General features: G+C 43.1%; 1 protein-coding gene across 44 annotated transcripts in view; it reads right to left on the bottom strand.

Moving 5' to 3' along the window:
- LOC135264293 (protocadherin gamma-A11-like) overlaps nt 1-17,897 on the bottom strand; it is a 71,758-nt gene that overhangs the window by 16,176 nt on the left and 37,685 nt on the right. For 6 of the 44 annotated variants that reach the window (XM_064353129.1, XM_064353134.1, XM_064353152.1 and 3 more), the window contains exon 1: nt 6-4,549. The exons of 26 other annotated variants lie outside the window; for them this stretch is intronic. In XM_064353129.1, coding sequence (XP_064209199.1) covers nt 6-2,393 — 2,388 coding nt within the window. In that variant the 5' untranslated portion in view covers nt 2,394-4,549. 12 more of the 44 variants (XM_064353110.1, XM_064353114.1, XM_064353113.1 and 9 more) reach the window with 8 other exon arrangements.

The raw sequence follows: 17,897 nt of genomic DNA, 5'->3' as shown, positions 1-17,897 counted from the left end.
CTCACCTCCTCTGTAGAATCAAATTCATCCAGAATGTTTTTCTCCTTCATCGTGTGCTGCATGGTGTTCGTAGAACTGGGGTCCACCATTAGCACGCTCTGACTACAGGGCCTGAGGAACTTACAGTCACTCTTCCGCGAGTCAGTTGTCCTGCACACCTCGTAATTGTACACGTGCTGCAGAGTTCCTGTCCCTCCAACGTCTGCGTAATGGGGCGGATAATACGGAATAACCGGGAGATTGGACTGATATAAAATGCGAGATTGTCTCCATCTGTAGATTTTTACTGATATAATAACTACTACAGATAAGACGAAGAGGAAGGAAACTACAGCCAAGGCCAAGACTAAATAAAAAGTCAGGTTGTCGTTGTAATCCTTATCATGCGTAATGTCCGTGAATTCCGAGAGCACTTCCGGGAAGCTGTCGGCCACCGCCACGTTAACATTAACTGTAGCTGAGCGAGAGGGCTGCCCGTTGTCCTCCACTACAACAGTAAGTCTCTGTTTCACAGCATCTTTATCAGTGACCGGGCGTACAGTTCTTATTTCTCCATTCTGCAAGCCCACTTCAAACAGCGCCCTGTCTGTGGCTTTCAACAGTTTATATGAGAGCCAGGCGTTCTGTCCAGAGTCCACATCCACAGCGACCACTTTAGTGACAAGATAGCCGACATCTGCTGAACGAGGCACCATCTCAGCCACCAGAGAGACGCCAGTCTGTGCTGGGTAGAGGATCTGCGGCGCGTTGTCGTTCTGGTCTTGGATGAAGATTTTAACCGTCACATTACTGCTCAGTGGAGGAGAGCCTCCATCTTGCGCTTTTACGCGTAACTGGAAATCCTTGATCTGCTCGTAGTCAAAAGAGCGCAACGCATGAATGACTCCGCTGTCAGAGTTAACAGACACATATGAGGAGGCAGACGCGCCATTTACAGTCCCTTCCTCCAGCATATAAGAAACACGAGCATTCTGGTTCCAATCTGAGTCTCTGGCTTTCACATCCAAAACAGACTGGCCAGGGGAGTTATTTTCCAAAATAAAAGCCTGATATGAGCTCTTCTCGAAGGTGGGGAGATTGTCATTGACATCAGACACTTTCAGAAACAACGTTACATTTCTGGAAAGAGGCGGCGCGCCTTCATCAGTTGCTGTAATTGTAATGTTATATTCTTGAGTTGTTTCTCGGTCTAATGGCGTTTCTGTCTGCAATCTGTAGAAATTATCGGAAGACGACGTGATTTCGAATGGAACATTGTCGTTAATGTAACAATGGACGTGGCCGTTATTTCCAGAGTCAGAATCTTGAACCTTAATCACAGCAATGACGGTGCCCGGTGATGCATTCTCTGGTATAGAATTTGACGAGGACATTATTGCTATTGATGGTGCGTTATCATTGACATCAATAATTTCAATAATTATTTTAGCGGTATCAGAAAGACCACCACCATCTTTGGCTTGAACATTGAGCTGATATTGTTTTGTTTTCTCAAAATCAAGTACTCCAGATAGTTTTATTTCACCAGTCAACTCATCAATAGTAAATTTCTCTCCCAAACTCTCCGCACTGTGCGGAATTGAATATGTTATGTACGCGTAAGACCCAGAATCTGCGTCAGAAGCACTCACAGTCGTGATTAATGTGCCTTTCGGCGCATTCTCTGATACAGAAGCTTTATACACGCCCTGTGTGAAAACTGGGGGATTGTCATTACTATCCAGCACAGTTATATGTATTTTAGCAGTGCCGGACATCTGAGGATCCCCGCCGTCTACAGCGGACAACAGTAACGACATTTCCTCTGATTTCTCCCGATCGAGTGGAGTTTGAAGCACCATCGCGACATATTTACTGCCATCGGGCTGAGAATCCACTTTTAATGCGAAATGATCCGTGGGTTTCAGAGCATAACTCCGCAGTGTGTTAACACCCACATCAGGGTCCACGGCGCTTTCCAGCACAAACCTTGCGCCCGGTAGAGCAGACTCGCTGATCTCTAACCTTATTTCGTCTTTCGGGAAGACAGGATGGTTGTCATTAATATCTAAAATTTCTACCGTTACTCGATGAAATTCTATTGGATTATCAAGGACAATCTCGAACTGTATGGAACAAGGCGAAGTCAGTCCGCACAGTGCTTCTCTATCTATCCTTTCTTTTACGACCAGTATTCCTCTTTTTCCAATCAGGTCGATATACTCACTATTGTCTCCGGCAAATATCCGAGCTTTTCCGCCAAGCAGCCGCTTAGTATCCAACCCCAAATCCTGAGCGATATTTCCAACGAAGGAGCCCTTTGTCATCTCCTCCGGTACAGAGTACCTAACATGGCCGACAACTGCGCCAATATAGCACACACTCGCAATGAGTAAGCCTGCTTCCCGTCTCATTGTCCGGTTAGTTGTTGTCCTTATCGCAGAGAACAAAACAATTTCCCGCCTATTTTGAAATAATCCTCAACTTCTTTAGACTCAAAAAAAGAATATTTTGAAAATAACAAATTAATCCTGGTTAAGTGGATCGGAAATATCGCAGAGCTGCCAGCCGCCCGTGCTGAATGAAGCGGACTCCGCGCGCACAGTGAACTGCTCTCCGTGTCTCCTACTGCGCGATAGTGAGGGAGAGCCTCCGGTCTGATATTACCCACCACCACCCAGCGATCAACAGCGGCACCACGAGCCAGAGTTCAGAAATGCATAAAATACAACCTAAGACACAGTAGAACCAATACTTTACCCACGGGTACAAAGTCCCAGATAATTAAATAAGCATATCACTCTGTAATTACTAATATTGTCTATAAAGTATCAAGGAAGAAAGATATGTCGTCTTCTGAATTATGGATTTGTGGGCCATATGCTGTTCTTATAGAGGGGCGCCGACATTCGCGCTTTTCAGGGTTTCCCACAGTTGTAATTGCAATCACCCCAGACCCTCACTTACATTAACTCATGTGCCCTCCCACCTCCTGCAAACACAGAATTCAGACACATCTTCTTATACTAAATCTCCTAAACCTCGTTATTTTGTTGCCTTTATTCATTTATATCTGCCAGTAAAACATGCAATAAATTCTTTAAGAACTTTTTTTCCACTAGTAGCTTGCTCGCAATTGCTGACAAATAGCCAAAAAATAGTATGTTTGCTGTTAGACAGATATAATTTATTTTACTATTATAAACATGACTTTATACTTTCACATAAATCTGCATCATATTGTTTTTAAACCTCAGACAACAAAGCAACGCCATATGCCATCCATACACTTAAACCAAAAAGATGTTAGCATAGCCAGCGATTTGCGTCATCTGCTCTGTTTCAAGTATATAACGGACTCACACAGAGCTACACAATGATCTATTAAAGAAACTGATTCGTTCCCTCCGTATTGTTCACTTTAAATACATACTTCGTCGCGAGCAGGCAAGAAATTAATTTAATCATTAACTTAATGCAATTGATACATAGCTTCCTGTTTAACTCAGCTAGCTGTGCTAATGTTTCGTAAACAGCAGCATCTTAACCCACCTTTCCAGTGACATAATTACTATAGTTACAGATAAGTAGTTAGTAATCCTATGCAAACTGTTTCCATTCCCCAAAGAAGAACTGGGAAACTTACAAATGCTACAAAATAAAATATGAAAATTAAGTATATGAAATAAGAGTACATGGAATCGATAAACAACCGACCGCAATGTGTACAGAATCTCTACAAAAAGGACAACATAAAAAGCCAAGTAAGACCAAAACAAATCATATATTCGCTCACAGCTAAACAAGTTATTGAAATCTAAATTATGCGATATTTCACTGTTTCGCAGAACCTTAAAAATACTTATCTTGAACGATGCGTTTTATTATTCATTCATGTTATTTGAGCCCGTATTTCATCGCATCTCTCAACTGGTTTTGAAATGTAGAGTCGTATCAGAGTCAAATTATTGATAATAATTTGTGTCAGTTTGTTTAGAAGTATCACACACACTCAATACTATGTAAATCATTGTTTTGATGCTTATTTGAATCTTCATATTCGACCGTAAAATGTCAAAAACCCGATGCAATACACACGATACAATAAATTAGATTTTAAATCTATAAAAAGCCACTAAAACATGACCAAACAGACTCACACACTAGTCTGCGGTACAATGTAATAATGCATTATCTGTTCCCCCTGGATCACATTTTCTGCCTTAGGATAACATTCATTAAAATGTATTTTTATTCGTCGAACTGTTAGCATTAAATGTATTGATTTAAAAAAAGTTGAAAACCGTATGAAGCTACTTGATCTGAGATTTCAATCTCTAGTATCCCAACAATTTACAAACATAAATAATAGCACTAGTCTGTAGTGCATTAGTGGTATGGACACACAGGTTGTAACTTGCCATTATTTAGAAATAAGATGAAAAGATGTTCATTTCAAACATGTGTTCAGTATTTGAGTAACTTTGCTTTAACATTAACTATTTTGTTTCGGTTAAAATTACCCAAGCAAAAAGCTACAAATCAGAGCCCCAACCAGCGTGCTGAGAGCGCTTACCTCTACAGGAGAATCTGCGCTTTCCAACAGATTCTTCTCATTCTGCGCGTGCGGCATCATCTCTGTACCGCTGACATCAACACTCATCAGACTTTGACTGATGGGTCTCAAGTACTTGATATCACTCTTCCGCGAGTCAGTTGTCATGCACACCTCGTAATTGTACATGTGCGGCAGAGTTCCTGTCCCTCCAACGTCTGCGTAACGGGGTGGATAATAAGGAATAACCGGGAGATTTGACTGATAGTATAGACGAGATTGTCTCCATCTGTAAATTTTTACTAAAATTATAACCACTAAAGATGAGACGAAGAGGAAGGAAACTAAAGCCAAGGCCAAGACTAAATAAAAAGTTAAGTTGTCATTGTAATCCTTATCATGCGTAAAGTCCGTGAATTCCGAGAGCACTTCTGGGAAGCTGTCGGCCACCGCCACCTTAACATTCACTGTAGCTGAGCGAGAGGGCTGCCCGTTGTCCTCCACTACAACAGTAAGTCTCTGTTTCACAGCATCTTTATCAGTGACCGGGCGTACAGTTCTTATTTCTCCATTCTGCAAGCCCACTTCAAACAGCGCCCTGTCTGTGGATTTCAGCAGCTTATATGAGAGCCAGGCGTTCTGTCCAGAGTCCACATCAACAGCGACCACTTTAGTGACAAGATAGCCGACATCTGCTGAACGAGGCACCATTTCAGCCACCAGAGAGACGCCAGTCTGTACTGGGTAGAGGATCTGCGGCGCGTTGTCGTTCTGATCTTGGATAAAGATTTTAACCGTCACATTACTGCTCAGTGGAGGAGAGCCTCCATCTTGAGCTCTGATGTTTATTTCAAATTCACGAAGTTGTTCGTAATCAAACGAGCGCGTTGCATAAATAATACCGGATTCGGAATTGACTGAAACTAATGAGGACGCACGTGCCCCACTAACCTCTGTGTCCTCGAGGAGATAGGACACTCGTGCATTTTGGCAGCAGTCAGCGTCCGTTGCGCTAACAGCGTAAATAGACACTGAGGGCGAGTTGTTTTCATAAATATTAGCAAAATAGACTCTCTTTTGAAATACTGGTGGGTTATCATTGACGTCTGACACTTTCAAATATAAAGTCTTTTTACTGGACAGAGGGGGCGACCCTTCGTCTGTCGCAATGATAGTTATGTTATATTCTAAGACACTCTCCCTATCTAAAATGTCATCTGTCAGCAAAGTGTAGTAATTTCTCAAAGACGACTTAATAGCGAAAGGAATATTGTGAGAAATGGCACACTTTACCTGACCATTTTCCCCTGAATCTGAATCTTTCACATTGATGACAGCGATAGTAGTGCCTGGTAATGCGTCTTCGGATATAGGATTTGTAAATGACGTTAAGGAAATTACAGGAATGTTATCATTTACGTCAATAATATCAATAATCACAGCACAGGAATCTGTAAATCCTCCGTGATCCTTCCCTTCGATATTTATTTCATAAGTCTTTGCTTTTTCATAATCAATATTTCCCAAAACAAATATTTCACCAGAGATTCCGTCGATTTCAAACAATCCCGTACTGCTTTGCGCAACTTGCCGGAAAGTATAGGTAACCTCTCCGTTAACGCCCTTATCCGCGTCCGTCGCACTTACTTTTGTCACGAGAGTTCCCTTAGGGGAATTTTCAGGAACAGCAGCTCGGTAGAGCTTCTTAGTAAAAACAGGCGCATTATCATTAGCATCTAGAATTTTGATATTTATTTTCATAACTCCCGACTTCTGTGGATTTCCTCCGTCCACCGCAGTAAGAATTAAAGACAGTTCCTCCTGCATTTCTCTGTCCACGGGAGTCTGCAGCATCATTTCTAAATATCTGTTCCCATCGGAGCGGCTTTCATGTTTCAAAACGAAGTTATCCGTGGGCCTGAGGCTGTAACTCTGTATGGTATTAACTCCAACGTCAGGGTCGAAGGCGCTGTCCAGTAAGAAGCGCGCGCCAGGGAGTGAGGCTTCGCTGATTTCGATATTAATATCGTCTTTAGAAAAAACAGGACTATGGTCATTCACATCCATAATTTCAACAATGACCTCAAATAACTGAATCGGGATTTCGAGAATAATCTCAAAGCTGAAGCTACACGGAGATAATTTTTTGCACAGAAGCTCGCGGTCGATTCTCTCGTTCACCGACAGTATTCCTTTGTCTGTATTAAGCTCCACGTACCGACTGCTGTCCCCAGCGACGATGCGCGCTCGGCCGCTCTTCAGCCTTTTAACGTCGATTCCTAAATCCTCAGCGATATTACCGACGACCGAGCCTCTGTCCATCTCCTCCGGTATGGAGTATCTCACTTGCCCTTGTACCACACACGCTAGGAGAAGAATAAAAAGCGAGAGTCCAGCTCGCTCTCGAAACACGCAGAGTATATTTTTTAATGCCATTTGCCCTCCTAAAGCAAAATAAAAAATAAGATATTTTCATCCAGAGGGGAAAGAAAAACGAAAAGTAGTAAGTATAAGTTGGAATATATATTTCCTCAGTAACTCCTCCGCTGAGCAGAATGAAGATTTAACGGGTACGAATTCTCTCCGGCACAAGTATGTGCTGTAATCCGCAGCCAGCGCAGATCGCCTCTCTGTGTTCTGCTCAGTCTGTAAATGCACAGTAAAATGGGAGGTGCTGCAGAATCTCGCCTCCTTAACCAACAGCGGCACTTACAGACCGAAGCAGGAAGCGCATGCGTGCCTTTTATCCAGAAATGGCAGAAAGTGCAGCAGCTTCTCACAGTAGGCCTACTATAAGTAAATTAAGGAAGGGAAAAAAGATAATTTGCTATCAGTGGGAAGATAAATCACATTAATGAACAGAGTTTACTGGCCTATGTGCAAATAAAACAATTCTTGCGTTTAATATAGCACAAACAAAAGCATTAACTAAAAAAAAGCAACAACTATAAACACACAATAACACAGTGAAAGATCTCTGCTTCATGAAAATAACAATGCAATCATATTTCTGTCTTTGCATAGTTCTAAACTGGACAATAAAAAACCTGATTTTCTTTTATATCAAGAGGCAAAATTTGAAACTGTAGGCTTTTTTCCTTCGCCATGATTGAAGACAAAGGTAATGAAATATTCAGCTAATACCGCAAATAGTCTCGCTGGTTATTTGTTGCCAGAGCGCTGATGTCTGTGTGAGGTTCTGAAATCAGAGGAGATACGCGCTGGGGGTTCTTGTGCACGTGCTGTAAAGTTCTTGTCACTCCAGCATCTGCGTAATGGGGTGGATAATACGGAAGCACAGGGAGATTGGACTGATAGAAGATGCGAGATTGTCTTTATCTGTAGATTTTAACGGATATTATAACCATTAAAGATGAGACGAAGAGGGAAGAAACTAAAGCCAAGACTAAATAAAGTCAGGTTGTAATCCATGTCGTGCTACCAGCCCTTCCTATCCTCAGACAGTGATAACTCTGTGCTCTCTCCGTTCAGCCTCCTCCTGCCAGCTGACCCACCCCCCCCCCCTTCTGAGCTCCCAGCAGCCTCTCCTCCTGGCCCCACCTCCTCTCTGCCCTCATCCACCAATGGTGGAACAACCTCCCCCCAGTTAGTCAGACAGGCACAGTCACTGCCTGTCTTTAGTGAACATTTCAAAACTCTCATTTTCAAACAATGATCGTGTTTAACTCAATGACTCTGTCAAATAGAGACACTCATGAACCCTTTTCGATTGTAGTATCACAGGTCTTGATGCAGTACTGTAAGGGTGGCTCTTGCAGGAATGTAACTGTACCCATCTCAAACTCCAGCATTTTGAAGCCAGCAGGTCACGAGGAACCTCTACAAGCATCTAAAATATTATTATTTGGACACAGGAAGTATCTGTCTCAGACACAAAAAACTGGAATTATATTTTTTTAAACTACAAAAAAGTCAGGTCAAACAGGTGCTACCAGTAGCAAAAATAAATCACGTTAATGTGCAGTTTCTGGACCTACCTTCAACTAAAACCAGCACATCCTATAAACATCACACACAGCCCGTGAATAATAACATCAATATACACACTGATCAAAGAGACAGATCCATGCTTCTAGGCAAAGAGCAAAAACTACATGCTTCACTCAGTTGTTTTATATTGTGGTAATTTTTTTTCTCTTTTTTGGAAACAGCAATAATATTAAAGCTTTGCATTTCTGTGGATGCACAGTTCCCCAAAACCGCAACTGGCAGCTCAGTTTATTTGATGCCAGAGTGTCGCTGTCCGTGACAGAGGTGCTGAAAGGAGCAGAGACGCGCAGAGAGCGGATCTCTTTTGAAAAAGCGACGGTCCCACTACATACAATTCAGAAGATGAATACATACATGAAGAAGAGCGAAAACGAGCATATAAATACATCTCAATCACACCACCATCCCACAAAAAAGCAAAAACACTATAGGATTGTAGAACTAGTTGTGCAAATAAAGTTATGAATTATAACCTGGATATCAAGTATGAATCTGAATCCCAGACGAAATGCAACCCAAATCTCACCTCTTCTGTAGAGTCTAATTCATCCAGTATGTTTTTCTCCTTCATCTTGTGCTGCATGGTGTTCGTAGAACTGGGGTCCACCATCAGCACGCTCTGACTACATGGTCTGAGGAATTTACAGTCACTCTTCCGCGAGTCAGTTGTCCTGCACACCTCGTAATTGTACACGTGCTGCAGAGTTCCTGTCCCCCCAGCGTCTGCGTAATGGGGCGGGTAATACGGAATAACCGGGAGATTGGACTGATAAAAGATACGAGATTGTCTCCATCTGTAGACTTTTACTGATATTATAACGACTAAAGATGAGACGAAGAGAAAGGAAACAATAGCCAAGGCCAAAACTAAATAAAAAGTCAGGTTGTCGTTGTAATCCTTATCGCGCGCAAAGTCCGTGAATTCCGAGAGCACTTCCGGGAAGCTGTCGGCCACCGCCACGTTAACATTGACTGTAGCTGAGCGAGAGGGCTGCCCGGTGTCCTCCACTACAACAGTAAGTCTCTGTTTCACAGCATCCTTATCAGTGACCGGGCGTACAGTTCTTATTTCTCCATTCTGCAAGCCCACTTCAAACAGCGCCCTGTCTGTGACTTTCAGCAGTTTATATGAGAGCCAGGCGTTCTGTCCAGAGTCCACATCCACAGCGACCACTTTAGTGACAAGATAGCCGACATCTGCTGAACGAGGCACCATTTCAGCCACCAGAGAGACTCCAGTCTGTACTGGGTAGAGGATCTGAGGCGCGTTGTCGTTCTGATCTTGAATAAAAATTTTAACCGTGACATTACTGCTCAGTGGAGGAGAACCTCCATCTTGCGCTTTTACCTGAACTCTGAATTCTTTAATTTGTTCATAATCGAAAGAGCGAACAGCATAAAGTACTCCGGTGTCAGAGTTAACTGAGATGTAAGCGGACGCCGGAGTTCCCCCGATCTGCGATTCTTCCAGAAAGTAGGATACTCGAGCATTCTGATTCCAGTCAGAGTCTATGGCTCTAGCGCTAAATATAGACAATCCCGGAGAGTTATTCTCTACTGTGTGTGCCGTGTATGCGCTTCGATCAAATACCGGGGCATTGTCATTCACATCAGACACTTTAAGGTTCAAGGTTTTCGTACTTGCAAGAGGCGGCGAACCAGAATCGGTCGCAGTTACAGATATATTATATTCTGATATCGTCTCCCGGTCCAACACACCGTCAGTAACAACAGTGTAGTAGTTAGTGAGGGAGGATTTTATCTTAAAAGGGATATTTTGATTGATACTGCAGGTGATCTGTCCATTTTCCTCGGAATCCACGTCTTTAACGTTTATTACTGCGACTGTAGTTCCGACGGCGGCATTTTCAGATACCGGGTTTAAGAAAGACATCACATTAATCACAGGCGGGTTGTCATTAACATCGATCATTTCAACTAAAACTTTACTGGAGTCGGCAAGGCCACCCTGATCTTTTGCCTCCACTCCAATTTCGTATCTCTTTACCTTTTCATGATCTAAAGGACCAGCAACGGAAATCCTGCCAGAGTTTTCATCCAATTTGAATATGTCAGCCAGGTTGCCTTTTACGTTGGAAAATGAATACGTTATATATCCATTCGAGCCGCTATCGGCATCGCTCGCATTCACGGTCGTGATATATGTACCACTCGGTGCGTTTTCCAACACTGTGGCTCTGTACACAGACTGGTTAAAGACGGGGGCATTGTCATTTACATCTAGAACAGTAACATCTATATTTACGGTTCCGGATTTCTGCGGATCTCCGCCATCCACAGCGATAAGCTTCAGCGAATGGTGGAGCCGCTCTTCCCTGTCCAAAGGCTTCTGAAGAACCATTTCTGCATATTTCATCCCGTCTGGGCGCGCGTGCTGCTTCAAAACGAAATTATCATTTGCGGATAAAATATAATTTTGAAGCGCGTTAGCTCCCACATCCGGATCGTCAGCGCTCCCTAGGACAAAGCGCGCACCTGGTAAAGCTGATTCACTGATTTCAAATTTCATTTCGTTTTTTTGAAACGTGGGGGAATTGTCGTTCACATCTAAAATTTCCACGGTAACGCGATGCAGTTCAATTGGATTCTCGAGAATGATCTCGAAACTAAAGCTGCAGGGAGACATGTCGCCGCAGAGCTGCTCTCTGTCTATTCTCTCACTGACGACCAAAATCCCTTTGTCTGTGTTTAGCTCTGCGTATTGAATACCGTCTCCGGTCACGATCCGAGCCCGGCCCGCACGCAGTCTTTTCACATCTAAGCCCAAATCCTGCGCAATATTTCCAACGAATGAACCTTTTTTCATTTCCTCTGGGATAGAATAGCGAATTTGTCCACGAGCAGCCTGGATACAAGACGCAATAAAGACGAGAAGTACTTGCCACTGCATTCTCGAAAACACTCGCCATCCTGCGCGTGTATGTCGACAGATTCCTCTTTTTCTCATAATTACACAGCTCGTGTCCGCAATAGTTATCTGGGCCCTGGATGTTCAAAGATATCAGGTACCGGATAGTTACTTAAGAAAATACACATTGGCTTCTACGGCAGCTTTGTTTCAATAATCCACCTCCAGCAAAACTGCGTTCTCTGTCACCCGGACGGTTTTATGAAGCAAAGTGCAGGAGGAGGGGTTCTCTGCCGCTGACGCAAACCAGCGCGTGCTCCGCTGACCAACAGCGGCACTTAGAGTTAAAATTCGGAAAGACAAGAAAAAGCCGCGAAAAGACTCAGAACATAACACTCATAATCCCCCGCGCGAACGCGATTCTAGCATGCCTAATGCAGTAGTCATAAGCTCACGCGAGTAAGAAAAAAAAAAAAAGTCAGATTTTTTTTAAAAAGACGTCATTCGCAAAGAAATTTCGTGACAGACACAGAAAGCAACGTTTTCACTATCAATAACATCACAAATTTTATTCAAAACGCGCAATATACGAATATACCAAAGCGATATTATCAATATACATGCTGATAAGTGATATATACTTAGGAAGAGACCCAGAGGTGTTTCTAGGATGAGGATATTGAAAAGCAGTTTATATGAAGTGCCACGGTACGTGTGAAAGTAAATATGTCAATCAGGAAATCCCCATGCAAATCGCAAGTTACTCACCTCCAATGGCGAGTCTGGCTCGTCCAGAATATTTTTTTCTTTCTGCACGCGCTGCACGGTGTCTGTAATACCAGGGTCCACCATCAGCACGGTCTGACTACAGGGTCTGAGGAACTTACAGTCACTCTTCCGCGAGTCAGTTGTCCTGCACACCTCATAATTGTACACGTGCTGCAGAGTTCCTGTCCCCCCAGCGTCTGCGTAATGGGGCGGGTAATACGGAATAACCGGGAGATTTGACTTATAAAAGATACGAGATTGTCTCCATCTGTAAACTTTAACGGATATTATAACTACTAAAGATGAGATGAAGAGGAAGGAAACAACAGCCAAGGCCAAGACTAAATAAAAAGTCAGGTTGTCGTTGTAATCCTTATCATGCGTAATGTCCGTAAATTCCGAGAGCGCTTCCGGGAAGCTGTCGGCCACCGCCACGTTAACATTGACTGTAGCTGAGTGAGAGGGCTGCCCGTTGTCCTCCACTACAACAACAAGTCTCTGTTTCACAGCATCTTTATCAGTGACCGGGCGTACAGTTCTTATTTCTCCATTCTGCAAGCCCACTTCAAACAGCGCCCTGTCTGCAGCTTTCAGCAGTTTATATGAGAGCCAGGCGTTCTGTCCAGAGTCCACATCAACAGCGACCACTTTAGTGACAAGATAACCGACATCTGCTGAACGAGGCACCATTTCAGACACCAAAGAGACGCCGGTCTGTACTGGGTATAGGATCTGAGGCGCGTTGTCATTCTGGTCTTGGATAAAGATTTTAACCGTGACATTACTGCTCAGTGGAGGAGAGCCTCCATCTTGCGCTTTTACGCGGAACTGGAAATCCTTCATCTGCTCGTAGTCAAAAGAGCGCAACGCATGTACGACTCCGCTGTCAGAGTTAACAGACACATATGAGGAGACAGACGCGCCATTTACAGCCCCTTCCTCCAGAATATAAGAAACTCTGGCATTCTGGTTCCAATCTGAGTCTCTGGCTTTCAGCTCTAACACAGACAGTCCAGGGGAGTTATTTTCCAAAATGAAAGCCTGATATGAACTCTTCTCAAAGATGGGGAGATTGTCATTGACATCCGACACTTTCAAAGACAAAGTCAAATTTCTGGAAAGAGGCGGCGTGCCTTCATCAGTTGCTGTAATTGTAATGTTATATTCTGGAGTTGTTTCTCGGTCTAATAGCGTTTCCATCTGCAATCTGTAGAAATTATCGGAAGACGACGTGATTTCGAATGGAACATTGTCGTTAATGTAACAATGGACGTGGCCGTTATTTCCAGAGTCAGAATCATGAACCTTAATAACAGCAATGACGGTGCCCGGGGACGCATTCTCTGGTACAGAACTTGACGATGACATTATTGCTATCGATGGTGCATTATCATTAACATCAATAATGTCAATTATTATTTCTGCAGTGTCGGAAAGACCACCGCCATCTTTAGCTTGAACATTGAGCTGATATTGCTTTGCTTTCTCATAATCAAGCGTTCCCGTTAGTTTTATTTCACCCGTTAATTCGTCAATAGTAAATTTCTCTCCCAAACTGTCCGCACTGTGCGGAATTGAATATGTTATGTACGCGTAAGACCCAGAATCTGCGTCAGAAGCACTCACAGTCGTGATTAATGAGCCTTTCGGCGCACTCTCTGATACAGAAGCTTTATACACGTCCTGTGTGAAAACTGGGGGATTGTCATTATTATCCAGCACAGTTATACGTATTTTAGCAGTGCCGGACATCTGAGGATCCCCGCCGTCTACAGCGGACAACAGTAACGACATTTCCTCTGACTTCTCCCGATCGAGTGGAGTTTGAAGCACCATCGCGACATATTTACTGCCGTCGGGCCGCGAATCCACTTTTAATGCGAAATTATCTGTCGGTTTAAGAGCATAGCTCTGTAGCGTGTTAACACCCACATCAGGGTCCACTGCGCTTTCCAGCACAAACCTTGCGCCCGGTAGAGCAGACTCGCTGATCTCTAACCTTATTTCGTCTTTCGGGAAGACAGGAGGATTGTCATTAATATCTAAAATTTCTACCGTAACTCGATGAAATTCTATTGGATTATCAAGGACAATCTCGAACTGTATGGAACAAGGCGACGTCAGTCCGCACAGTGCTTCTCTATCTATCCTTTCTTTTACGACCAGTATTCCTCTTTCTCCAATCAGGTCGATATACTCACTATTGTCTCCGGCAAATATCCGAGCTTTTCCGCCAAGCAGTCGCTTAGTATCCAACCCCAAATCCTGAGCGATATTTCCAACGAAGGAGCCCTTTGTCATCTCCTCCGGTACAGAGTACCTAACATGGCCGACAACTGCGCCAATACAGCACACACTCGCAATGAATAAGCCTGCTTCCCGTTTCATTGTCCGTTTAGCTGTTCTTCTCGCTATCGCAATACACAAAACAATTTCCCGCCTATTTTGAAATGATCCTCAATTTAATCAGACTCAAAAAAGAATAATTTGAAAATAACAAATTAATCTTGGTTAAGTGGATCGGAAATATCGCAGAGCTGTCAGCCGTCCGTGCTGAATGAAGCGGACTCCGCGCGCACAGTAAGCTGCTCTGAGTGTCATACGGCGCGATAGTGAGGGAGAGTCTCCGGTCTGATATTACCTACCAACACCCAGCGATCAACAGCGGCACCACGAGCCAGTGTTCAGAAATGCAGAAATCAAGCCTACTATCTAATAACACAATAAAAAGGACGCGGTTATCCAGGGTTACAACGTTACAATAAATAAACACGACGAATGAATAAACATTTTTTATTGAGATAGACCAAATATTATTTAAGAAAGCAGATATGTCTTCTGCTAAATTATGGGTTTTCAAGCCACATACATGTACAGGAGTACAGATGTTCGCTCTATCCAGGGGTTTCCACAGATTAAACGACAATCTCCACAGACTCTAACACCCCAAAGGCGCTAATGTCTGCACTCTTTGAGCTCATGGAAACACAAAATCGCGATACATCTTCATCCAATAAATCTCCAAGATGTATTTCTTTTGCCTTCATTTGTCCATTTCAACCAACAAAGCACTCAAAAATAAGTCCATAAATTAATTTTACACAATAATTTTCTCCCGAATCTCTCTCATTCTTTAAAAACAAAAATATATATGAATTTGAGCTTTTCGACTCATATAAACATCTCAACATTTCTCACATGTACACCGCATCATACTGCTTTAAGCCTCAGGCAATACGATAGCAGGAAACCCACAGATTAAATCCAAACACTTTTTAGTCTGCTTCATCCATTCAGATGACTAGCCACACAGCTGCACAGCGATTCATTAAAGTAGAAGATTAGTCTGTTTCTTCACTGAAAAAAAAGTTTCATTTGAAAAAAACTAAATCTTTATTTAATTTGTTACACCTGCATTGTTTTAGATTTACTCAACCGGAAATTTTATAGATTCATTTGAATGATTCTGTGTAGTTCACTTCAAATATATTTCTATGCAATTGTAGCAATGTCACGAGAAATTGATTTGATCATTAGCCTTAATGTAAAGGCCACTTAGCTTCTTGGTTAACTAGTTAGCTAGCTGTGCTAATGTCTTTTATAACATATCTGTATGTCTGTAGACTGATAGCTAGTCAGTGAACTGCTGCTGGCTATTTTCCTTTCCCAGACAAAGACTGATCAAATAAACACGTCTTGCTTCATTGTAACGTGATTAAATGAATTAGCAGTACACAGAATACAACAACTGAACACTCCACTGCCTACATTCACATGCTACACCACTCCTGAACACTCCACTGCCTACATTCACACGCTACACCACTCCTGAACACTCCACTGCCTACATTCACACGATACACCACTCCTGAACACTCCACAGCCTACATTCACACGCTACACCACTACTAACACCTATATAAACAATGATCAAAGAGACAGATCTCCGCTTCTTGGCAAAGAGGAAAAAACTACAACTACACTCAGTTGTTTTATATTGTGATACATTTCTTTTCTCATTTTGAGTATCACTGTCCATGATAGAGGTGCTGAAAGGAGCAGAGACGCGCAGAGAGCGGAGCGGATCTCTTTTGAAAAAGCGGTAGACGGTCCCAATACATACAATTCAGAAATTCAATACATACATGAAGAAGAGAGAGAGTTCATGTGTGAGGAAAAAAAAAACACATCAACAGATCTCAAACCATCATCCCACAAAAAAACGAACTGCAGAAGAGCAGCGAAAATAAAGTTATGGATTAAATATCAAGTATCAATCTGAATCACAGACAAAATGCAACCCAAATCTCACCTCTTCTGTAGAGTCTAATTCATCCAGTATGTTTTTCTCCTTCATCGTGTGCTGCATGGTGTCTGTAGAACTGGGATCCACCATCAGCACGGTCTGACTGCAGGGTCTGAGGAACTTGCAGTCACTCTTCCGCGAGTCAGTTGTCCTACACACCTCGTAATTGTACACGTGCTGCAGAGTTCCTGCCCCCCCAGCGTCTGCGTAATGGGGTGGGTAATACGGAATAACCGGGAGATTGGACTGATAAAAGATACGAGATTGTCTCCATCTGTAGAGTTTTACTGATATTATAACTACTAAAGATGAGAAGAAGAGGAAGGAAACTAAAGCCAAGGCCAAGACTAAATAAAAAGTCAGGCTGTCATTGTAATCCTTATCGCGCGTAAAGTCCGTAAATTCCGAGAGCACTTCCGGGAAGCTGTCGGCCACCGCCACGTTAACATTGACTGTAGCTGAGCGAGAGGGCTGCCCGTTGTCCTCCACTACAACAGTAAGTCTCTGTTTCACAGCATCTTTATCAGTGACCGGGCGTACAGTTCTTATTTCTCCATTCTGCAAGCCCACTTCAAACAGCGCCCTGTCTGTGACTTTCAGCAGTTTATATGAGAGCCAGGCGTTCTGTCCAGAGTCCACATCAACAGCGACCACTTTAGTGACAAGATAGCCGACATCTGCTGAACGAGGCACCATTTCAGCCACCAGAGAGACGCCAGTCTGTACTGGGTAGAGGATCTGCGGCGCGTTGTCGTTCTGGTCTTGGATGAAGATTTTAACCGTCACATTACTGCTCAGTGGAGGAGAGCCTCCATCTTGCGCTTTTACGCGGAACTGGAAATACTTAATCTGCTCGTAGTCAAAAGAGCGCAACGCATGGATGACGCCGCTGTCAGAGTTAACAGACACATATGAGGAGACAGACGCGCCATTTACAGTCCCTTCCTCCAGCATGTAAGAAACACGAGCATTCTGGTTCCAATCTGCGTCTCTGGCTTCAACTGAAGCAATGGATACACCCGGAGAGTTGTTTTCTGTAACATAAAATGTATATCGACTCTGGTCAAATATGGGGGGGTTATCGTTCACATCGGTGATCTTTAAAATGAGAGTTTTATTACTGCGCATAGCGGGGGAGCCTTGGTCCGTTGCTAAGATGGTTATGTTATACTCTGAAACGGTCTCGTAGTCCAAATCACTGTCTGTTATTAAAGTATAATAATTTGCTATCGACGATTTTATCTTAAACGGGAGAGACGGACTAACAATGCAATTTATCTGACCATTTATCCCCGAATCAATGTCTTTAACGTTGAATATAGCGACAGTGGTTCCTGGCAACGAGTCCTCTGGAATTGCGTTAGAGAAAGAAGCCAATGATATCACAGGGGCGTTATCATTCACATCTG

This window comes from Anguilla rostrata, chromosome 9 (assembly GCF_018555375.3).
Source record: "Anguilla rostrata isolate EN2019 chromosome 9, ASM1855537v3, whole genome shotgun sequence".
In the NCBI taxonomy this organism is placed as follows: Eukaryota; Metazoa; Chordata; class Actinopteri; order Anguilliformes; family Anguillidae; genus Anguilla; species Anguilla rostrata.
Note: the sequence above shows the minus strand (reverse complement) of the source record. Positions and strands in the feature narration are given on the sequence as shown.